This window comes from Corvus hawaiiensis, chromosome 21 (genome assembly GCF_020740725.1).
Source record: "Corvus hawaiiensis isolate bCorHaw1 chromosome 21, bCorHaw1.pri.cur, whole genome shotgun sequence".
Taxonomy (NCBI): domain Eukaryota; kingdom Metazoa; phylum Chordata; class Aves; order Passeriformes; family Corvidae; genus Corvus; species Corvus hawaiiensis.
In genome coordinates this window covers 1,854,912-1,879,524 of record NC_063233.1, presented here as the reverse complement: position 1 = coordinate 1,879,524, position 24,613 = coordinate 1,854,912, and the positions used below count along the sequence as shown (strand labels likewise).

The 24,613-nt window shown below is 39.8% G+C and overlaps 1 protein-coding gene across 3 annotated transcripts in view; it reads right to left on the bottom strand.

Moving 5' to 3' along the window:
* The window catches only part of TTLL11 (tubulin tyrosine ligase like 11), a 43,278-nt gene that overhangs the window by 11,434 nt on the left and 7,231 nt on the right, over nucleotides 1–24,613 (bottom strand). For 2 of the 3 annotated variants that reach the window (XR_007207799.1, XM_048325133.1), the window contains exons 3-8: nucleotides 23,961–24,094; nucleotides 18,558–19,133; nucleotides 17,893–17,988; nucleotides 17,245–17,363; nucleotides 2,229–2,438; nucleotides 121–233 (exon numbers count right to left, since the gene is read on the bottom strand). Coding sequence is in view for 2 of the 3 variants with exons in the window: in XM_048325133.1 (XP_048181090.1) it covers nucleotides 121–233; nucleotides 2,229–2,438; nucleotides 17,245–17,363; nucleotides 17,893–17,988; nucleotides 18,558–19,133; nucleotides 23,961–24,094 (1,248 nt within the window). In the remaining variant the exon portion in view is untranslated. The remainder of the gene's footprint in view (nucleotides 1–120; nucleotides 234–2,228; nucleotides 2,439–17,244; nucleotides 17,364–17,892; nucleotides 17,989–18,557; nucleotides 19,134–23,960; nucleotides 24,095–24,613) is intronic. The other variant, XM_048325135.1, reaches the window with a different exon arrangement.

The window sequence follows — 24,613 nt, the reverse complement described above, 5'->3', positions numbered from 1 at the left end:
GCATGCCTCAGGTGTACATGGCTTGCTCCCATTTCTGTTGAATGTTTGAGGTGTACCTGAGCTACTGAAATTGAAAAAAATAACCCCAAAAGCCAGATTTCATAGTTTTCTAATACAAACCTGGGTTACCTGATTCCTTTTCAATGCCCATGCTGTTCCACCTCCTTGTGATATCAATATATAGGATATCTGCAGCAGCCATTGAAAAATTGCTGTTACTCAGTCTGCAGTTTCTGTTAAAAAGAAACAAAATAAAGAAGAGATTCTCGTTACATCCAAACTCCCAAGTAAGGAAAAATTCTGCAAGGGCAACTTGCAGGAGAAAAGTTTACCCATGTCATGTGTACAGACCCACTGTAACGTGCTCAGTCTAATAAAACACACACAGCAGAGAGCAAACAAACCAGTGTTCATTAAGTGCTCCTATCTGAATGGAACAGGCCCAAACCCGGAATATTTCAATTAAAAATATGACCTGACTGTTACACAGAGCTTTCTCCCAGGCTATTGCCAGTACTCTGAGGCTGTAAGAGAATGGAATTAATTGGTACACTGCAAAACCCACCACAAATCTGCACAGACTATCTGCACGAGGCAGAGTTTGCACAGAGAAATACCCTTTTATTTGTCTGATCCTGTTTGGAAAGGGCTGGAGGAAGCTTTCAGACACAGCCTTACTTCTCCATGCCTGAACACCGACGGGATTTACCCTCGTGGTATGGAACACTGCATGGAAAACAGCTCTGGATGCAGCTCAGGCTGTGGGGATGTGGAGCTGTGACTCTTGCGTGGTCTGGGTCCGCAGTGCGGTGTTGATCAGTGGATGGGAACTGGCCCTGTGTCCAGGATTTCCAGATGTCTGGCAGCCTGGCTGCAACCACTGCACATGCCAAAGAGCTGGCCAGAATTTCTCACCAGAAAAGAAACAAAAAAAACCCCCAAAAAACCGACCCCAAACTTGAATAATTGAAATGAATCTCACTCTTTACTAACCTCAGCAGAGCTCCCTTAAAATAGAGTGAGGCCTCGCCTAGATAGCCCAAAAATTCTCAGGCAGCATCCAAGCAAGGACTAGAGACAGAGTCAGTGTTTCCCTTTTAGTTATTTTTTTAGAATGAAGAAAATATTAAAGGAGAACAGATTTTGATGAGCTAGAATTTGGGTGGACAGTCTGCAAGCACTTGCCCACACACAAAATCCTACTCGTGTACCATTTTATTCCTGAAAAGTGATACAACACACAGAAGCCTGACCTTCCCTCTGAAATGAGCAGCAATGACAGCTCTTCAAAAAGGGCCTTATAGCTGGTATAGATCCTCTGGGAGAAAATAAACAAAATATCTGCCAGTACTAAAAAGTTTAATTTAACATGCATTAAGAAACTGCAAATACTATTTCATTGAGATATGGCAATTCATGTGAATCTTCTTAAAAGAAATGTTGGCATTTATTCTGTGTTCCTCTGACAAGTGCCAAAATAAGGCTAGATTAAACTACAGAAAATACAGAACTGGATGCAATCCTGTCGTGGTCTGTGGATGGAGCAGATGCCTTCAGACATTTTCTATATACCGTAATTTGTATAAACCAAGTTGTTTTATATTCATTCCTGAATGCTAAATGCATCTGCATAGAAACAGGATCTGTGTTTTAAGAATACATCTGCTGCTGCTGCTCATTTCTTTTGTCACAGTCAATGAAAGACAGAAAATGAGGTATTTGTACCATGACTAGAACAGATACAGCCATAAAAAACAATGAAAAAAAACCTCCTAAATAAAAAGTATGTGAAAAAATAAATTGAGTTCCTTGACATTGCAAGGTGCAATTTCACAATGCAAATCCTCCCTGCATTGTGCATCAGGAACTGGCATTTGGGAATCCTTCCTGCAGCCTGGGGCGGCCGGCGGTGCCCCCACAGCCGACAGAATCAGATCAAGTGACCCAATTTCAGCTGTCACTTTCTCACTATGATACTTCTACCATTTACTGGGAACGTGACATGTTGACGAAGACGGCAAATTGTGTCTGCCAAAGTATCACTGATCTGCTGTCAAATAAAGACCCAACTTCCTCCTAGACACATAGGTCAGGTATTTCAGGAGCTTGGAATGATGAAAATGTATCTATTTTGTAACAGAACAGGCACTGGCTCCACTTTGGAAGGCATTACAAAACCTACAAGCTGAGAGCGTACCACTCCTAGGGCCAGCTTTTATCCAACTGACCTTATAAACGTGCGGAATCCCGTTGGCCCCAGCTTGGTTGTCCCCTTGACCCCGAGGAAGCGGATGAACAAGGCGGCCACCCTGTCCACGAGGCGCAGGTAGCTGAACTCACTGGCGTACTTGGGGAACACCTGCTTGAGGCACAGCGAGGGCAGAGCGGCCTCCGGCAGCTCCTGGCTCCCTTCCCGCGCCTGCTCCAAACTCTGGCACCTGCAGCACAGAATCACAGAGGGAGTTGGCTTGGGAGGGACCTTAGAGCTCATTTCATCCACCCCCTGCCATGGGGACACCTCCCACAGACCAGGGTGCTCCTGGACACCAAGCCACTGCTGCTCGGGTGGGACCGTCACGCTGCAGTTTACAAAGCCTCTGGCCTTCTAAGACTAATGCTGCAAAATGTTAAAATAATGGTATTCCTTTGTATCCACACTTATATTCACTGAGGCTGAACATCTAGAAATGTGATCACTGTTTTTATAAAAGCCTAAAAAGTCTTTAAAAATAAATGACAACCTTAGGTAGTGTTTTGATAATGTTCCTCTTTGCTGCAGATAGCAAAGTAGAAAAATAATGTTATTTTTTGTCATTAGTTAAGTAAATCTTAAAGTTATTAGTTTTGTTCTTTCTCATGTCAGATTGGATGGCGGTGTCACTGCCATTGAACACCTGCCAAAAGAGCAAGAGTATTTACAGCCAAGAAACAACAAGCACACAGGCTTCTATTTTTAATTTTAAAAGGTCTGTTCATGAATTTAAAAACTCAAATCTTCAGCCAGTTGAACCAGACCTTGACCAAACGTGAAACCTTATATTCAATAGAGAGAAGGTTGTGCTGTTTGTAACATAACTCTCATTTTAATGATGCCTGGAAGCCCCAAACTCTCCCTCATTCTAAATTCAACAGTGTTTTGGATTGTACATTATTCATTCATCATTAATGGTTTTAGTTAAAAAAATATAAAGCTTTACTTTAAAAGGTGCAAGCAGAGCTGAAGATGTTTCGTTTTTTAGAGAAAACACTAAAGACACTATTAAAGGGATCAGCTTCAGAGCACTGAATCCCGGCCCAGGGCTGGGGAACAGCATCTCCTCATCTGCAAACTTGCAGTTCCTTCACAAACCCACACCTCTTCCCTGCTAAACAGCAGTCCCTGGAATTTCTGAGGAAGTAGTTTAAAAGAGATTTTTTTCAGCCTTTCATTTTTCAACCTCCATCCTCCACAGCAATGAGAAATTAAGAGAACACCCAAACCAGAAGCAGTGCTCTGGACACATCATCACTGCTGGGAGCCACAAAAAACTCTGTCTCCCTGGCTGAGGGGAAATGGACACAGTCAAATTATTAAAATATCTTTGGTTTGTTTTAGGGCATTAAAAAAATTGTATTTTGGTCAAAGAAAAAATATTCTTGAATGCAATAAAGCAGAGGCTCTAAACTACCACCTAGAATATCCTCCTTCCCCTCCTTTCTGTGGAGAAAAGCCTACAGCTGTCTTTGAGGTCATGGATAAAACTCAGAACCAGCATCCCATTTCAGACTTTTACTGAGAGCTCTTAAATCCATACTTCTTATTAGAAAGGTGTTTTAAGATTAAAACCAGCTTTTTTTTTGGATGCTACTGCATGTCTCATTCCTTTCCACTTATACATTGGGAAAGTCTGTAAAATATTTAAATCAGAACAAGAAAACTAAATTTAGTTGTTATTGCCAAATGTTGTACTTCCATTTGGTAAAAAAAAAAAAAGGGGAATATACTTCTTAGTTTGCTTTTGCAGGTTAGGACTTTTATAAAGTTTAATGATTTGTTTTCATTCTTTAGCTCCCCCCCACAAGATTTCTTATATTTCCTTTTTTAATACACTAGAGCCCAATTAATGTGATCATACATTTGAATTATAGTGAAAGATCTATTTTGCACTTTTAATAAAACTCAGACTTTCCAAAGCAAACCTGCACAAGGGCGTGTCTGCAATATGAATTGATCCACAGACCTGCCTATTCTGCACACTCACCTTCCCTGATTTACACTGACTATCTTCAGGGTACAATTCTCCACTGCTACCACAGACACTATCTCAAGAAAAGTTTATTTTCTGTATTATTCACACACCTGTGTGCCCCCACCTTGGTGTGGTCTCAACACGACTAAGTAAGACAAACTGCCTGGGTAGGTCCATACAGCCAAGTGCAATGCCTATAAATACAGAATTTTACTGTGATTGCATATTTTTGCAAGGAAAGGGTGCAGAGCCCATTTTTTGCCTCAGCACTCAGACAAATTGCACTCCTTGCAATGCCCCATTACATGTTCTCTGGCGTTTGGCTGCCATCTGCCAGCGCCACACCGTGAGGGGCAGAACTCCCCAAGGGTCACCCAGTCAAAGACCAGGATCAGCAGAAGCAGAAGGAAAGGAAGAGGGAAAAAAACAGCAGAGAGAAGGAGAGATGATGTGAAGAGTGCAGGAGGAAGGAGCTACAAAGAGCAGAAATACAGCTCCAAGTCCAGCAACAGTGAAAACGTGAGAGGGATTTTCATCTGTCTACCTTTAGCTCAACAGTCAACTGAAAAACACAAAAGTACTCATTTTTGTAATCTTACCTGTCACAGAAACACGGAATGGTTTGGGTTGGAAGGGACCTTAAAGCCCATCCAGTTCCATCCATGAGCAGGGACACCTTCAACTATCCCAGGCTGCTCCCAGCCCCATCCAACTTGGCCTTGGACACTTGCAGGGATCCAGGGGCAGCCACAGCTTCCCTGGGCACCCTGTGCCAGGGCTTGGCCCTGAAAACCTCGTGGACACCGTGAGGTGCCGCAGTGGGGCTGTGGGGAAGGGGCCAGGAACTCCACATCTCCAGAGAATCCTGCCCAGGTTCCCTCCATTAGCTCCTCTCCCATGGGATTTCCAACAGGCAAGGGGAGGAGAAGAAAGCTGAGCCCCACTCTTTAAAGCTGCTCATTAGAATTAATTGTTTTGACTGACACAGCTGAGTCAGGCAAATGAATGAAAGGTCAAATATAAGGTAATGCTTCTGTTGCCACACAGAAAAAAGCAAAGCTTCATTTACATACTAATGTCTGCCCTCAATACATTCGTTTCTCTAATTCTGCAGCTTATGACAGATCACTCTTTAGAAATGATCAACTGTGGTGCAGCTTTAAAAAAAATGTTAAATTTTAATAAAGCTTATGGAAATGACATCTAAGACTACTTATCTTTTATACATGATTACTAATTTATTAATGTTTCCTCCATCTATGTTTCATCCCCTTCTTTCTGACCAGCCTTAATCTTTATGCAAATACAAGTTGCTAAGGGACAAACAAATTTGCAACTACTAATTAAAGGCTTCAAAATTTGCAGCATTTTGTATACTTGTATATAAAATTTAGCTGTCAAATTCAGAGTAAAATGGGGTAAGAATCACAATATTAATATTTCTAAGAATGTTCACTGGATGTATTTTACATTTAGGGCATTGCTAGAAGTATAAATTAAGCAATTTCAGTATCAGCTTACAACTGCTTACCTAATAAAAGAAAATATTATGTTCTGGATTCTGAAGCTATAATTATTCCCTCAGCTGATCCTCTATTCTCCAAGCAAGGACTATGTTAACATAGTTAAAAGCAAAGAATATTTTGCATGACAAATCTATCTATCCACCCATTTATCACCACAGAATATGGACCTCCCAAAGAACAGATAAGTGTTTGTACCTGGAGCGTGTAGGAAGAAAAATATATTCTTGTGCTTATTCACAGAAATAAATCATTTAGGAAACTAAGGCCAAGCCAAAGCAGTGTCTCTGCATTATCAACCATTCATGAATTTGCTTTTATGAATTAATCCCATTACTTTTATTAACACAGAGACTTGCAGCACTCCCAGGATGTCATAGCAAGCAGTTTCATGGTTTGCCTGCATGTTGTGTGAGTAATCAGCTTTTGTTTTGTTCTGGCTACTCGTGAGTGTCATTTGAAGAAAATGAATATTCATCCCCTCTTCACCCTCTGGCAAAGTAAAAAAACATCAATAGCACAAGAATTTCCACCTTTCAAAATAATAATATAGTTGCACAAAGATAGAAGTATTAAAAGAATGTTAAACCCACAGAGTAAGAGATTTTTGACATTATGTTAGAAAAATTATGGCTCTTACATAGAGTTTATTCAACACTTTGGAGAATACTTTGAGGCAGGCAAAGCAACCCCAGGAAAGAGTCCATATTTCAAAGAGCAGAATCAATCAGATTAAACATAAGGATTGATAACCACCATGCTGTTGGCAGACAACGAACTTCTGATCACACCAAATACATTTTGAAAACACAGCAGCTGTCCTGTCTCTGGGAAGCAGAAAATGCTGAAAGCAGAAGTTCCATTTCTCTCTGAGAGAAAAAAACCCGTATCTCAGTTAAAGAAAGAAATTGGGCAAATCACCTCACTTAGATTTTAAACTTCACCTGCAGCTTCCAGGCCTGACATGGTGTCCCTGTGGAAGGGCGAAGGACACAGAGCGCACTGCTTGTTTCGGAGAGTTGGCAAACACATTTTAGGTGAATCCATAGATAAAATGTACTCCATAGCTTTGCCATTTGCTTAAGAAAACCAAAGTAATTTATTAGACTCTTGGAAAAGTTAAGCCCAAGCCCCTGCAGCCTGTCAGCAGCCATCACAGCAGCTCTCACCCGCAGCATCCGCCCGTTCCGGGCTCTCCGTTTCTGTCCCTGGAGTGGTGTTTGTTTGCCACAGCCATCAGTCCCCTTTCTGAGAAGGATGGTTCACTGCCTCTTCAGATTGATGGATTTATTATAAAAATAAACACTTCTCATTAAAGATTAAATAGCTTTTGGCAGAAAACAGAAGACTGGAAAGTTTGCTGCCTCCACACAGTGTTAATGAGTGTTTCCAAGATGTAGAAACTTGGCATGGATCCTGATCTGCTCCACACCAGGGACACAAAGCCATGGATGAGAACATTACTGACATTTTCATTTCATATGCAGAGAAGACTGGAGCTGTGGGTTGATTTCTATAGCCCTCCCTCATTCGTAGTTTAAATAATTAAAGGAGAAATGCATCTGAGGAGTCTCAGGTGCTGAAAAAACCCAGCTATTTCCTAATTATTAATTGAGATTCTTTACTTCCAACTTTCTCCTCTTAAGAATAATGGTGATATGATTCTGTATTCACTACAGATTTATTACCTTTAATGTAACACAAGCAGTGAATGCTTATGTTATTACCTGTCAGCTATGAGTGCAGCAGAAAATATGGCATTACTGTAATGAAATAATGGATAAGCAATGCAAATCCTGCATCCAAAGACTTTGTTCCACTGTAGCAAAACTTATTACAGAACAAAGATCATTAAATATAGTCCCCAATACTTTATTTTCTGTGGAGGTAGCTGTTATTATTCCTAGTAGATTTATTTGTGTTCACTATTTGCTTTCAAGGTACTTATGTGCCTCATTATTTCTCCAGAGTTTCTTTTGTTTCTTTAGAAAAGTGTGCCTGAAAAATAATAATGCAGGATAGTGCAAAGGCAGACCAGCTGTAAAGCCTGGCAATACACTGAAATTAGACCACCAAGTGAATTACAGTGGGACAGAACAAAAACAAACCCCAGGATATTTCTTCCCATGTGGAAATTATTCTTAGAAAGCAGTTGTGCTTACACTGGGACAGAAAAGGAGCTTTACCCTGTCATCCAACGGAGCAGAAAGCAGCAGTGCAATTGCATTTTATCAGCCTTAATCCTCCTATTAAAGCAGGTGAATTCTCATATACAAAATAACACTGCTGATGATTACACTGCTATTAAGTCATGTGATTTCATGCTTTCATTTTGTGGCAACTGGGTGCTAGGCAGTTTTATTGCTTTCTCAGTGTTTCAGAGACTAGAGACCAATTATTACTTAAAAATAAGCCAATCATCTCTCTTGCTGAAAGATGACTAGCAGCAGAAGTTAAATTATAGAGAGCATCACTGCCCCCAATACATTAATTTCTGTCACTCTGTCACTGTAAAAATTTACAGCAGATATAATCTCTTTGAAGGGGGATCAAGTCATAGAAAGTACGCGCCTAGTTTTAAATAGAATTTTAATTTTAATGAAAGCTTCAGGGAATGATGTTTATGCTGCTTATCTTTCATACCTGGTGATTAAGTTAATTTATACTTAATGGAAGAGGATATTTCTAATCCCCAGACAGGCTCAACATCTGTCTGTGACTATGTTTTTGGAAGCCTTAAGCTGCTTGTCATTGATGTAATAAAACCAGGATCCTGCAGAACTGACACCTGAAGGATACCTGTAAGAGGGAAAATGTTCTTTTTCTGCTCAATGCCTCTGCTTAAGTCAAACCAAAATCCAAGCACTTAATATTGCCGTCCCTTAAAAACCTGCTTTGCACTCCCTCACCATTATTTGAGTATAAACAGGGGAATAAGCAAACAGTGCTCAAATATGTTTATGATCCAATATTCACTCTCATTATGTGCAGTGCCTGAGACGTAACTTTCTGATGGTCTGATGCTAATGAGAATAACAAACCTCCTGCAAAAAAGTCTGTGAAATAGTCTCCATTTTTCCTTCACTTCTCATTCTATGTCTATTTAAGAACAAATATTAGCAAAAATAAATGCTTGCATTTATCACATAATTACAACAGGAAAAAAGAAGTCTTGAAGTGTAAACATCTTGCCAGGAAAAGATAAAATTTTCAACTTTGTCCCAAGAAATCACAGTACTCCCGTTGAAGGAAAAAAAAAAAGTTATTTCCAGCTGTCATTTATATCCATGTTATTTTAAATTCTAATCCTTAGAAGGCACCTGCACGTAAGAACTTTGCACTGGTGTTCAGGGATATAATCCGTGCATGCACATTCATTTATTCCATTTCACTGTTATCTATTACAACTCTGTGATGTGGCCCAGGAGCCCCACTCCAAGGAGTGATTTGTTTCCTTTCCTAGTGAGGTGATGCACCTCAGTCTGCCCTTGGCTGATCGATTGGTTCTAACATCTTCTAGGCTGCATGAAATCTGATTTTTTGAAATCAATTTGTTCATGGGTTGTGCCATTCCTGAGAGAACACAAAGTACATGCCATGACTCAGGAGTCACATGAGGAACTGGAAGATGGAACTGGAGACCAAGACAAAGCATTCAAGGCTCCCCCCAGAGATTTTGTGCAAAACTATCACAGTTGGTTGCAGTTTTAGTTACAAAATAAGACATTTTTATACTATATGCACATAGCCCTGTCTGTACATACAGACATAAGTACACACTAGGTAACTACAATTTCTGTTTGGAGTACATACCTGTACACTTATGCTATGAAAACTATCTGGTGGGAAGCAATTCAGTACAAGAGAGATTACAGAAAATTAGAAGTTATTGGAGTTTATATTACAGAGCAACTGGGAAAATTGATTTAAAGGCAGAGTTGCTTCTGTGCAGCACAAACACTCAAGAAGGTGAAAGGGAAAAACCGTCAAATTAAATACACATACATCCTTCATTTTAGACAAGGCAATTAAGCTAATATTCTGAAAATCAAATTTCATTCAAGAAGCATTTAACTGCAGATTAGTAATGGAAATTGTGCATATACAAAAGCCAGGAAAAAGCTGTACAGTGAAGAGTGCAGCTGAATCACTGCTCCTGCAGTAAGATACCACCCAAAACCAAGATTCTGTTAGCAAACTATGGGCTACACAGAGGTGAAGATGATTTTGTTGATAGCAGAAACCCAGCTCAAATGATTAACATAATAAAGTGTCAGGAAAAAATACTTTGCACTCAAACCTAACTATTAATCCCCTTCCCTGTATGAACACAGAAATTCAGTGACCCCTCCCTGGACAGGGAAGGCACACACAGATGTTGCCTCTGCCCCAGACTTTAAGAGAGGAAAAAAAGTGGGTTTAACTTCAAACTACAACAGCTTTCTTGTATTGAACACTAAAGAGGAAATTATAGGGGGTGGAACGAGACGATGTTTAAGGTCCCTTCCAGCAGAAGGCTGACTCCACCACACACTTAAGTAAACACTTCGGTACTTGATGAATAAGGTCAAAATTGCTATTGTTTTATATCCTTTCCAATATAACTTGAGCAAATTTCTGACCATATTTAACCTGAATTTTCACTGGTTTCAGCTGAAGCTTCCCATCAGCAATGCCCGGATACAGCAAACATCTGCATGCAACACAGCTCCCAGGGATGCTTTGAAGTACTGCTGACTTTGTGGTTTAAAAAACAAAGCAAAGCACCACAAAGCAGCTTACTTCGTTAGAATTCAGTCAAAGCAGGAGCAGACACCAGAGGAGCTCCAAGATCCATGTGGCAGTTTGGGAAGGAGGCTTAGACAGCGGAGCTGCACCATCGGCTGCTGCTCCCCTTGCCCCAGTCAGAGCTGAGGGACACAAACTGCATCTAAACCTGCCTTAAACCAGGGTCTCTTACCATCAAGACTCACTGACAATCTCTAATCAAATAACTGAATCCAGAGATGTACTGAGACCTGCTGCCTCCACGTTCATTTTGATGCCATGTGGAAAGAGATGAAGCAGCCACTCCCTTTACTCCTGACCTCCCTTTGGGCAAACCTTGGAGATCACAGCAACTCTTGTGGCTGCACTACAAAAACTAAAGGAAAGTGACATATTTTTCCTTTTCTCTGTATTTTATCACAAAGGCTTTTTTTTTATATAAGAGTCATTGTAAGATGGGAGAAAGCAAAAAAAACCCCTTCTTAATGATCAACTTAAACTGTAATATGGTGTGAATATCTAGGAGATGTAATTGCTACAGCATGTTTTGATACATTCAAGTGTTTGGAAAGTTCAGATTTTATGGAGACACTTGTGACAGGTCACATTCCTCAGTTTATCTCCATTCCTTCCTCTACTGCTCACGAGAGAGAAAAAACAAAGAAAAGAGATGTCAATAAAAAACTAATTAGATTAGCTGCATCTCAAAACATCGTGATTCAAGTCTAATTGGCCAAACTAGTCTCCATTCCCAATTTGATAGCACAGACCCAGAGCTGGGTTCACCCCAGAGCCGGGGGCACTGCACACACCAATTACTGCTAAAGCACACCACGGGTTTGGGCCAATTAATTCCACAGTGCTGAAAATGAAACCTTTTCAAATCCTGCAACCCATATCAGTTCTTGTCCATTAAAATTTCCAAATGAGCTGGGCCTGTCATCAGCTCACTTGCTTAGTACATTGTAAGCACTTCCAGCTGTCCCTCAATATGGGGTCATTGCAAGAGATTCAGGATAAGACTGAATTCACTCTTTATGTGCAAGTTAAAATACAGCCTGTCCAGCCAAGATGTGAGTGTTTGGAATACAATGTGTGAGCAAACACAGACCTGCTTGCAAAACTGGACTATGAATAACAGCACTTTTTGCAGTGGTGAAGGCTAAAATAGGAATAATCATAAATTAATCTGTATCTATGCAAGGGATGTGTTTTTAGCTGTTTTTAAAGAAATATTATTACCCATTATTACCCATTTTTAGTCAATTAAAACATTTCAGATTATATTTCAGATTATAGCCACTTAGAAATGAAAAGATCTATCATCAGATTTAATCATCTTTTCTGTGTTGGGACTTCTGCCACAGCACATTCAAATTATTTGCCAATGTTCTGCACTCAGTATGGTATTTTCTGTTGTTGTAGTACAATGTAAGTGGCTCTTAAAACCACTGTAGAGCTATTCTGTCAGTCAAGCACTACCAAATCCTTCCCTTTATGGAGGGACATCTCACACTGTAGTTCATAGAATTTCTAATAGGGCCTGTCCTAATCAATAGGACAAAGGTTAAATGCTCTTAAGGATGTAGCAGATAAATAATTGGAAAAGCAAGAACAGAGAGCAAGGATCAAGATACCACAACATCTGCTTCACAAAACTGAAGAGAGTCATTGAGGCAAGTTCTTCTTGAGCAGGATGAGAAATAGCAGTAGAAATAAATACTCTCCAACTACAGAAAAACCAAGTTAACATTTCAGTAATCTGAACTGAAGGAACATTGACAAACATCACATTTAAAAGTCTCCCTCACATGTCTAACTCATCAAAAGCTGCCCAGACTAATGTAACAGACACGAATTGATAGTGGAGCTGGCAGATTGCCTGATGAAGGACTAAACCAGAAAGCCCTCTAGGAAAGAGAAAGGGGCTAATTCAATGGGCTTCCAAAGGGCTTTGGCAGAATGAGCCTGAATATGAACACTGGGTCATTTTGACTGATGGAGAAAAGAATTGTGTCAGCCTCCAAAATGAACCAGAGGAGAAAGATCAATCTCCAGAAAGCCACACATATGAGTTTATAGTCTCAGGCAGAAATAAGGCTTGGAATGAAGAGGTGGTGCTTGAGAGGCATTTGAATAGCTGCAAACCTGGGCAGACTTGCAAGGAAAGGGATACAGGAATCAATCGAAAGCTCTGGCAGTCAGCTCCTGAAGTCAATTAGCAAATGGAAACCCAAACACTGATACTTCCATAGCTGGGTTTATTACATGCTTATTTTGATAGGCACTAAACTCACTCCATATAATGCAAAAGGCACTGACAACCCTGAGTGATGAATCCCTGAGGAACATAACACAGTTGCTCACAGCAGCGGAAACTAAGATACATTACAGCCAGCCTGAAGAACAGTCATTATTTTCTGATCAGTGATAGCTGCAGCACCAGCATTCTCCTATCCAGCCTCTCCACATGCCTGTGCATTGAGTTTCTGACCCTCTTAAACCACCCCTGTCACACAATCATAACCTTACAATACGGATAGTGAGATAAACACAGTAATAAATGGCAAGAATGACTTTATCATCAACAAAATCTAGGCTAATCATACTCTTGAGACATCTCTGCACAGTGTATTTTCATTTTCCATTAAACATGACTCAAACATCAGGGGAGGTTATGAAACTGAAGAAAAATATCTGGAAAATAAATGGAATGCAGTTGAACAGGTGATTTCCTGACTTTCCTTTAAAAAGTACAAAATTGCTCCTCAAAATCAAGAAATTAAAAACAGCATTAGAATTTGGAAAATGTCTTTGGAACATACAAAAGAGAACCATTATTGAGAGGCCTGTTTAAGAAAAGACCCGAATTCCTCTTGCAGTTTAGTGACAAGGTCAGACCCCTCGGTCACTAGCACAGCAGGTGACATCTCCTACAGAAGCTGCCACTTTAAAATAAGTCACATTTCAGGCAGAAAGCACGTTAAGTAGAATGACCAGAAATTAATTCATGTTTTCATTAAATACACATCCCATTCTCCTCCTAGAAACTATTCATTTTTTTCCTCTATCTCAAAAAGGAATCATTTCAAGAGAGAAAGTTGTGTAATCAACAGTGGAAAAAATGAACTATCTTGTTTTGTGCAAAAGAAGATGATCTTTTGTGTAGCAAGTTCTACAAAACCTTGACTGAATTTCTTCCTAAAACCAAAAGAACAAAATAAAAAAGTCAGTCTGACAGATATTAATATTTACAGGGTGCTCTCAGAACAGAGTGACATTAGCCAGTGTTTGCATGCTGATCTTGCAAAAATTTGAGAGCGACCACATTGGGGTTCTTCCTGCTCAGGAAATTAGTTAACCATATTTGACATTTGCTAGAGCCACAGAACCCAGAGAAGAGAATTGCACCTGACATATTTTAAAAAGAAGGGGAAAAAAATAATCAGAACATCACAAATAAATTTCAAGGCTGGTTTCAAATGGAAAAAAGCACTGCAGTGGCAGTGAGAGAGAACAGCACCCAAGAAAAGATAAACTAGCAATGAAACAGCAAGGGCGTGATAGGTAATAAACCAAAAGCATTCCGTTTGGAGGGCACAAGGAATTGATTGTTTTTGTAACAGCCATAGATTAAATTACATTTCATTTCCAAAGTGTTTCAATTCTTTCTTCTGTCAATGGCTATTTCAGAGCTGAATAAAAGTCATTATATTACTCAGGGGGCTGCACCTTCATCATCTCTAGCAAGGAAAAAGCAGATTTTATTCCATGAGCAACTCATATTTCTAATGACACGCATGCCATAACGCTATGATTTCTTTATCAAAAGAATAAAATGCTTGTTTTCTGTCTTGAGATATGTAAGAAACTAGGCATGTAAATGCAAGAGATCACACTAGGATACAGAGTAAACAACAGCAACCAAAATACAAAGAGGTCCTTATTATTGCTGGATTAATTAGCATTAATAAACTAGGGCATAGATATTTTTGACAGGACAGGAAAGTGAGTCATTAGCATTTTTGAGATGATATAAATGATCTTCCTAGAACATGCTGAGCAGTCCTGCTCCAAATGATCCTCCCAGCTTGCCATTATACCTCCAAACATCTGACATCCAGTGGAGAATACACAGCATTTACATGAGACTGAGACTCCTTTTTGCTCCTCCAAACTAATGCAATTTGAAGAAGAATATATTGCTAATAATTAAACAAACAGTGAAACTAAAACCTTTTTACTACTATCAAGATTACAAATTAGGCACAGAAAAATAAAAGTTTGCAAAGCCTTTTGAAGTGGATTTTCTGTTGGAGGCACAACATACACAATGATTTGCATCAGTGATTATCTTAATTAAACTGCTGTTTATATAAGTAACGTTGATTTACTTTACATGTTGTTCAGCGTCATTAGACCATTCATTTAATTGTGCAAATTTCCTTTAGCTGAAGCCTTATCCCACCTTCAGCAGGCTGTGAACAGCACCTCTGTTGTAAGGAGTGAATCCAGAGCAAGTTTAATAATTACTACACAAGCTTCAGACAAGTTTCAGTCACACAAAGCACTGGGTTTGCTCCAGCATGTCAATGGCCTGGATGTTTGCCATCATCTGCTCAAGCCTTAAAATCCATGAGAACAGCACTGCCACACAAACAGAGCAAAGAGTGAGTAACTTCCATGTTATTTTATTAAATGTTTTAATTTCTTCATGACAAGTGAAACTTGAGTTCCACATTAAGAGACTTAAAACTAGGAAAAGATCAGTTCTGCTGTGGAAGAAAAGCCACCATGCATATTCAAATACATTGACTTGAACATGTATCACTGCCGATTTTCAATCACTAGTTGTTGGCACTGCCACAATAATTACCAGCAATCCCTGCATGTAAAGACTGGAGTTGTGCTGGAAAAATTAAGAGATATGTATGGAATGATAAACTGATCTTATTCAGCTTAACCTTTTTTTCAATATTATACATCACATGATAGGAAGGAGGAAAAAAAATATCAAAACACCTGTGAAGATGAGGGAAAATTAAACGTAAAAAAATCTCAGCTGTTAATCTTTCCTGATAATGAAGTACTTCAGGATGACTTCTAAAACTCACTTTCATTTAGATGCCTCATTTATTTTAATCTGGGAGATAATTAGAAGGAAATCAAATCCATCTCCACAGCAGAATATTTACCTGAGATGTGGCTCAGACTTCTCAGTATTTCCCCTGTGTGTTCAACCTCTATGTTATATATATTGCTAAAACCTTACTGAGATGATTGCCCCTAACTTAATTAGCATCAAAACTTGAGTCTGTGAGGCTTGCTGCTGGTTAGCTGTCAGAACACCAATTCTTTCAGACTTTTTTTTTTCTATCAATAGGCCAAGTTTTGCTTGAAGTTCCACATGCCATCCCCAGTTCAATAAAAAGCACGTGGAAGCAGAAGGGGTAAATGTCAATGGAAAGGTGGGCAGTTGTCACATGAGTTCCTGCACATGCTCACCAACAGGTCCCAAGGCACTGCCCTTTGCAGGCTGACTGATGGTGCAGACACAGAAATATTCATCTACAGGATGCTCTGTTAACCAGATTAGCCTGAAAGAAAAGCTGCACCACTGATGAGTTCTTGCTGTGAAGAGCCAGTGGTTTATCCCATCACCAACTAATCCTGTTAGAAATTATTTAGCACTCAAAATGTATCAGAGAAGAATCCTCAGTTGAATGAGCCTTCCACACACACTGGCATCCTCTAGCAATTTATTTGTAATTATCATTTGCCTTTTTTCCATATCTAATATGTAGTTAATGAATGCCTGACATAACTTCAGCAGAAAAAACCGACATGACTAGTTACATAATTACAGGTTAAAAAATTATCTTTTTCAGCTCCAAGCACTGAAGTAATCTTTAAGGGTAGAGGTTAAGTACAGGCAACACAGAGTTTAAATTGCTTTGCAAAACGTTTTGTACACTGACCACAGCAACCTCTGTGTGTGGCACTGCCTTTGAAGGAAGCGTTTGATCTGATAATAATATTACAATAATACAGAACTTGTTAGTATTATCAGTCATGTCTTGTTCATGGGCCTCTGTCTACAAAAGGACAGCAAATTTGCACTTGAAATCATTATGGAATGTGAGTAACATTTCAGGTTACCACTGAGTGCCCAGAGAAGAACAAAATGGGTATTCTAGCATGGAGGCAGACCTATGAGCAAGAATTTCTAGGGAAAAAATAAAAAAGAAAAAAAATCACCCTTTCATGTCTTCAAGGAACTGCTTAAAATAAAGTGTTTCATCAAAAAAGAAGATATGATTGCTCTCAGCCTGATCCCACCACAGGCATTCCTGTGCAAGCTGCTTCAGGCAGCTCCTCTCGTTCCTAGATCATAAATTTAACTCTGTTTATTATCACAGATTAAGGAAGCAATTTTTAAATACAATATTCATTCAGAGTAATTTGAGACTTGCAAGCAAATTAATACACAAATTTATGTTTCATGACTGTTTTGGATAAAAAAAGGAGGCCTCAAGTAGAAGCACAAATAAATAAATCTGAGTTACTGAACTGTTTGCACCAGTTCAGAATAAGATATTCCAGAGGAACTGGTATATCCTGATTTACTATCAGCTTGTGGACCTTCTCAGGATAAAGCAGTACTTCACTTTTCTACTTAATGCAAGACACTGATGCAAAACCAAGGAAAATCAACACACACTTACTGGGTATCTTTCCTCTTCTTTTTCTGAGGGTCCACCAGCCTCAGAGTGTCTCTGATGACAGCAACTTTCACTTCTTCATCAACAGGGCTTGGGACGTTTTCAAATACTCCAGGAGAAAGCTTTCCATCACAGAGGGATACAGTTATTCACTACAGAACTAAGGGTGGTTTATTCCACATTTGATCAAACTTCATGCACTTCATCTATATTTTAAATACACGATGATGGATTACAAAAATACTGCTTCAAAGATGCACAAATACCTTTGCATTTTCAGTATGATGTTACAACAAAATGTGGCAAATTTCTCTAGTAAACTGAAATATTTAAAAAAAGATTGCTGCCGATGTTACCATTTATATTACGTATACAAACATGAAAAAGATTATTAACAATCCCCTAAACACAATTAACGACTGCAGGAGATGATGAATAAATGCATTTATGACAAAGATGATGGAGAGCTTTCACAATTCCAATAAGTCATATTTCCTACATATAAGATTAGCAATGATTTCAAAGCAGAAAATTACAGAGAACCTTGGAGGTTTCATATTAGCAGACAGCTTTCATCTTTCAAACAAGGAAAAAAGCCCAGAAAACCCAACCTAAGCAATTTCATTCCAACATCACATTGAGAACTCTTACCTCTTGCTCATGTTCTATTCTCATGCTGGGGTTTGCATTTACTTCCAGTAACATGGGCTTCAAGTTTTTCTTTAGGAGAATGTCAAACCCTAAAATCTGTGCATAACAAGCAATATGTTACTTCAGTTCTACTCACAGTGTTCTACAGAATGCACTGTTTGTCCATATGGCAACACAAAGGAGGAAGAAACATTTGAGGGGCAGAAAAGAAATAACTGAGAAACTCCACATAGTGCTGAATAACTCCAGAAGCCACTTGTCTCCCATACTAATGGCTCCTTTCACACCATCCCCATCCCTAAATATCTGCATCTGCCAATATGGAATCTTGGCACCCGTGACGAGAGGATCTTAAAATTGCCAGGACCAAAACTGTGTTAGGAACCTGCAAAGCTTCACTTCTAACATGCAGAAGATGGAATCTGGAGTGAATACTGTTGCTAACAAACTACATCCATTGAAAATTCTCTGTATTTCCTTAGGGCTGGCAGTAACATAGGTCAGGAGACTGAGGTTTGACTTGGGTGAGGAGCTCTGAGCTCTCAGCTCCCACCAGTGAGCACCACCATAACTAGAGAAGCCCTTTGGAAAAGGCATAAAACACATTAAAGAAAATTAATCTATGCATAGAAGTAACTGCATTCCTGGCAGAAATTCCAACTTACCTGGAAACAAGTTGGCCCAGGTTTTCCTGCTGGTATGTCAGACTGATAGTAAACTTTCAGTTCTGGTGTCAGTGCAATAACTGTTCTAATCACCAATGAAATTATATCTGACCAGAGCTTTTTGACATCAGCTCCTCTGGAAGACAGTCTGCACAGAATGCTTGAAAAAGTCCTCTTGCTGCCAGTGTTTACACTGTCAGAATGGATGAAATTCCCGCTATGGATATTTAGTGAATAGTTGGTTAAGTGCATAAAAACCTGGTGCAAATTTTTGAGAGTGGGTTCTTGATAGGGCTCTGTACAAAATCTAGAAAGTCCATCTTTGGCTATATAAATCTCTAAGGGTTCTAAGGATTTCAGCAGGACATAGAGACGAATATCAAATTTCAGTTTGTCCATGAGCAATGGTTTGCAAATGTATTCCTGGACCACAGCTGGCCGGCTCTGGATGCTCCCCATCAGCCTGATGTCACCTGGGTCTTTGATGAGGTAGATTCCATCCCCCTGGCAGCCTCCATCAGGCTTTACAATAAAAGTAGGCTTCCAGGATGGATCATTGTCTTTCATCATACGAACCTAGAAGGAAAAGCATTACAGTGAAAGGCATTAACTGGGGAGGGGAAGAAGGGTTGATACTGTGAAAGCCAGCAAACAAAAATAAATAAAAATAGCATGATCACATCACCAGAGTAGTAAACACCATGCAAAAAAGGCAGAAGATAAACAGTGCTGACACACTAAGCACAAGGAGAAACAAAAAAGCACAAGTAGGGAATTACTAGTACAGACAAAAGGTCATTTTATTTAGCAAGCCGTTGTATAAATCATTTCAGGAACTTCTTTTTAATGTTCTGTTCCAATTTACAGAAGGAAATGTGGTATATCTCATGAGATCCATTCTAGTAGTCACTAATGTACATGAAACTGCAAAGTTAAACTTTCGTGCTGCATTTTGAACAACTACTGACAAAGACAATCATTAACTTAAGGAAAGGTGCCTTATTTATTGAGGTATGAATGCAAATACTACCAGAAGAAGGAAAACTGAAGTAAAAATTGGCCACTAACAATACCTTTTTCCACCACTGAAAATTTTTCACCATCAGATCCCCAGTGTTAATAAACCTGGGGAATGCTGAACCATGTACAGGTATAATTAACTATGTCACTGATACATCTGCTGAATATCAGAGCTTTCATGTTACATGCATATTCCCCACTGCCTAAATAAATTCTAGTTTATTTATTACTTGTACAGCAAAAGTCAGAACTGCAGAGATGGGGATGCCTCAATCAGAAATGAAATTGAGAAAGAAAGGGGAGCCCTAACAAAGAAAGCAGCTAAAGAAATGCAGGATGCAGGCTAGCAGGTTTATCAGGTACTCATGGGATTCAGGACAATAAAGCACTCAAAACCTCTTCCTTCCAAACCAGAGGGATGTCTCAGCACTGACCGCTCCTTTCTTGCATTCCCACATTTTAGGGCACCAGCCCTGCAGCTGCTCTCCCTCTCCCTTCAGCCAGGCACGTGCTGAGCCGAGTCGGAGATCTGGTTTTACCCTGCGGCTCGCCAGCAACAACTGCAGATTGACTTTTAGAAGCCTGAGGAACACAAGCTAACAAAGAAAGAACAAATCAGTTGCCACCATCAGCACTGGCACTGCAGAATGAAAGAGGAAAAAATCAGCCCACAGGAAAAGACTGAGCATGGTCAGATCATTGTAATTTTAAAGCGGCAACCTCTGCTGTGACATCAGGCTGCTGACCCCCAGGAGAGGCCCAGCTGTGTTAGCAGTGAGATTCCCAAGGCCTCAAGGGCTTCTGGCTCCACCCTACCCAGTTATTTATTTCATTGAGAGTCACCCTGCTAAAAGCCTTCCTACCAGCTGCAGCAGAAATTCAAGATCCATTATCCAGACTAGGATTTTTCTCACGGACAGGTGTCACACTGACTCAGTGAAAGATCCTTCTTCAAAATAGGTCACTTTGAGGGATAAAACGCCTCAGTGGAGGTCAGGCTTACATAAATGGCATGTGGATAAATAGGTCCAAGTAGATCAGCAGGCCTAGATGGGCAAAGAAGGAAAGCAGGATTTATGTCCTAGTCTTTTTACCACTATAGAATAATCTTCCCCTGATGTGACATTACCCTGCAGAGCAGAGGAGTTCTCTGGTTCACCGTTGTTAAAGTCAGCACCACAGAGAGACACCTGGTTAATCTTAACCCTCCATGACCAAACACACCCTGCTGTGACTCCTGTTGAACATACAAAGTGCCAATAATGCCCTCCTGGGGCAGAAAGTAGTAAAGAACCGCTGTGACACCAGGTGGAAGAATCTGCCTCCCAGTCCCATGTCTGCTGTTCACCCCTCAGGCTACGTCTGCTCTGCTCCAGCAGCACCTTTCCAAAAGAGATGATGCTTTTTAGGGACTATTGCTGAAGATGCAAAAGAACCTGCCTTTAAAAATTGTAACAATCACTGGCCTCTGAGATCTCCTCTTAAAATGAAAAGCAAATAATTTTTTTCACCATTTTCTATTCCTTTTTTTTTAACGGATTAAAAGGCCTGGATATTATTCAGGCTTTTTAGTCCATCAAAACCTACACATGGCAGATGAAGATAGGCTGGTGGGGAAAGGGGGAATAGTAATCCAGAGTCAGTCTGTTTTTTAGCAGATTTACTGTCTTGAAGAAAACAGACAGTTTCTTGATCTTCAAGGAAATTCCCAAGAGTCGCCTTCCAATTCTCCACAATCCCCTCAACTATATTCTTTCAAATTCTCATTATGAGGAGGCTTGTCCAGACTTAGAAAATTCAGTCATGTAGGAAAATGACTTTATATGAAATGAGATATTTCTGTGTCCTTTGCTTGACAGAAAGAAATTATCTTTAAAAAGCATGTTGACCATGCATAGTTAACAGCAAGAGGAGAGCTTGGTGAAAATCTGCAGGTTTGGCTTTCATGAGGAAACACAGGCTGAATGAATATGGTGTTCTGGAAAAAATGCAAATAATGGGCTATAAGATCTGACAGCACAAAGACTAGAATATTCATGCCTATGCCTAAGAGGTCTCCAAAAGCTGAAAACCTGATTAAACCACCAAAAATATGCTGTGCTGGAAATTAGACCATCCAAATTAGATTCTTATTAAAAATTAATCATACTGGCCTATTCATCATCCTCACAGACAACACAAAGAAGGAAGTATGAGAACAATCAAGGTCCTGGTTTGAATCCCAAGCTAGTTATTCTTCAGAAATTGGAATTTCATGTTGGAAATGTCCTCAGCACACACATTCCAACATATTCTTCCCTGCTAGTGAAGAAGTGATGACTGCAGCACCTGAGAGATTTGCTTATCTGTAATTCATCTTCTGGTACAGTGACATGTTAGTACAAAATGTTTTAGAAAGTAAAAAATTGGTGAATACTGGAAATAGCTAAATATATATTTACTTAGTAAAATGAACTTTTAAGCCCTTGATGAAAACACCCATCAGCATCTCATTTCAATATAAATGAAATTAAGGGAACTACCTTTTTGTTGATATTTCCAGTATGAAGCTCATCCAACACAACTCCAGTGCAGTTTTCTCAATTACTGGCTTTCAAAGCACAGAAAATTAATATTAGATTACCTGTAGTGTTTTCTACCTGAATCTAGGTATAGGGGAAAGCTGACAGCATTTGATTTCATTACTGATACGTATGTATGAAAACGTTTACTATCATGACTACAGAAATGAGGCACAATAAAGATATTTGAGAAATTGTTTTGAAATGTTGTAGTGCAAATGGGGGAAGCAGCAAGATTTAAATTCTCAAGGAGTTTCTTCTTTCAATAATCATTTCTATTACAGGCAAAATCTCACAGGTGCTCATTTCCCATCCAGACCTTTGCAACAAAATCCTACACTACGAACAGCACCAAACCATCTTCTCGTGTCTAACCTACACCTGCACTGAAAGTTTGTGACTTTTGATAACTAACATATTCCAGCGTGTCCCAGTTCCTCCAGGGACATGTCTGACATGCAGGCACCACTGAAGCTGATCCCCACTTGTCTGTTGTGAACAAGCTGAAATGCAGACTCGGAGAGCTGATGGTTTTGGCAGCACTAGGGCTGCAAAGCAAACAAAACCACATATGAACAAATAAACAACAGAAAAGACTGGAGAACTCCTGCTGAGAACTCACCAAACTGCAAGTGAAAAGTGCTCTGAACCTTTTATGGTTCACAGGAGATTTGGAATGTTTTGGGTTGTATTTTTTCTTGTTCTGGAGGGGTTACACTCCGAACTTGTGTTAAGTAGAACATAAACTCTTACAACATAAAATATAATGTTTGATAACAAGAACTATGCTTTTCTCCAACACAGATGGAAGAACATATGCAAAGGAAACTCCTAGGAGTGTGTTACTGGACATCTGTTCCTCTTGGAACACAAACGGCAGCGTTTGAATGCAGGGAGTGGAAGCAGAGCAGCGTTAACTCGCAGTGCCACCTGGTGCCGGCGCACGGGGCTGGCTGAGCGGGCCGCCGGCAGCTCAGCCTGGCCCAGCGCTGCCTTCTGCTCCCAAAAGGCTCATCCCCACCACCCACTGCACCCTCCTCACAGTCTGCCTCCAGCCCATGTGCACTGATCTACCTGTCCTTGCTAAACTGCTTGGATGATTTACACTCCTTTTACAGACTGGTCTTGCAGCAGTGCCATGGCAGTGACCCAGCCCACTTGAAGAGTATCTATTAAAATATGTTAATGAATTCAGCTGGATTATAGATATGGTAATTATCTAAAAAGTTGCACCCAGTACAGAACTCTGTTAAAGCCCAGACCTTTCTGCTCTCACTTTTCCAAGCAGAGCATACTGTAGGATGCAGGAACATGCTGGACGAGTCAGACAGGGTTAAACAAACATATATTATATTTTAAAATATTTGTAATAACAAAACCAAGCACCAACACACAGCATCACCCTTTTTCAAAAAAGCAGAAAAAGAATGGCATTTTATTACATTCTGAGTATTAAACAAAACAACAGTTTGACATGAGATGATGTGAGTGTATTTAACAATGCACAGAACAAAATGCTCTTCGGGCCAAGCGGACTGAAAAGATTTCAGTGACAATGAACCTGGTGAAGCACCACACTCGCCACAGTGTACTGGAACCTTCTCAGGCCAGCAGAACATGCAGGGAAAGGGCTTATGGTTCTATCAGGTTCAATTTTCAGCCACCTCTCCTGGCACAGCAGAGAAGCGGAGTTGTTTTGAAGCTTATTCCAGAATGTAACAAACAAAGCTAACATCCAGACATCCAGACCATGACTGATCCCAGGCAAACTGGAAAAGATGTCATGGATCACTGTAGTATTCTGAGAGTGAAAACTGTGTACCTCTTCCACAAAGAGGGAAAGTTCTTCTGGCAGAATCCAGGATTGAGGGTAGAAATCGTATTCCACAGGAAACAGACTTTGCATTGTTCTCATGGCCCGACTCAGGGTAATCTTCCGTACGGTCTCCGTCATGCCTGGGAAGAGAACAAAGTGACAGAAACCCCACTCTGAAGTCTCATCCTAACAGTAAACGTATCATTTCAGAGTATCATTGCTCACCCTGCTGGGAAGGCACTCTGGTCATTGCTGTCAATAAAGCTGAACATCTTTTGAGATTTAAAATCTGACACAATAATTGTGGTATTCCCCAGCCTATTTCCTATTGTATGTGTTTCTGTATAATACTAGAAAAAAAATCATTCTCAAAAATACAGCTCAGAATAAGAGACAGAAAGCTTTAGTCAAATATTAACTAGTGCTTTTGCCATAATCCAAAATTATTTTTCTAACCTATCATTCCAGGAATAGGTACAAATGTAACTTAAATGTAATCAACCACTTTGTGTTTACTTTGCAGTTATTTAAGTATCTGCATCACAAAGAACAGGTTATTTTGTGAACAGCCAAACAAACATTTGCTGAAGTCTTATGTCCATTTGGAACATGACTAAAAAGCTATTTCTATGGCAAAGTTTCTAGTAAAACCCTGCATC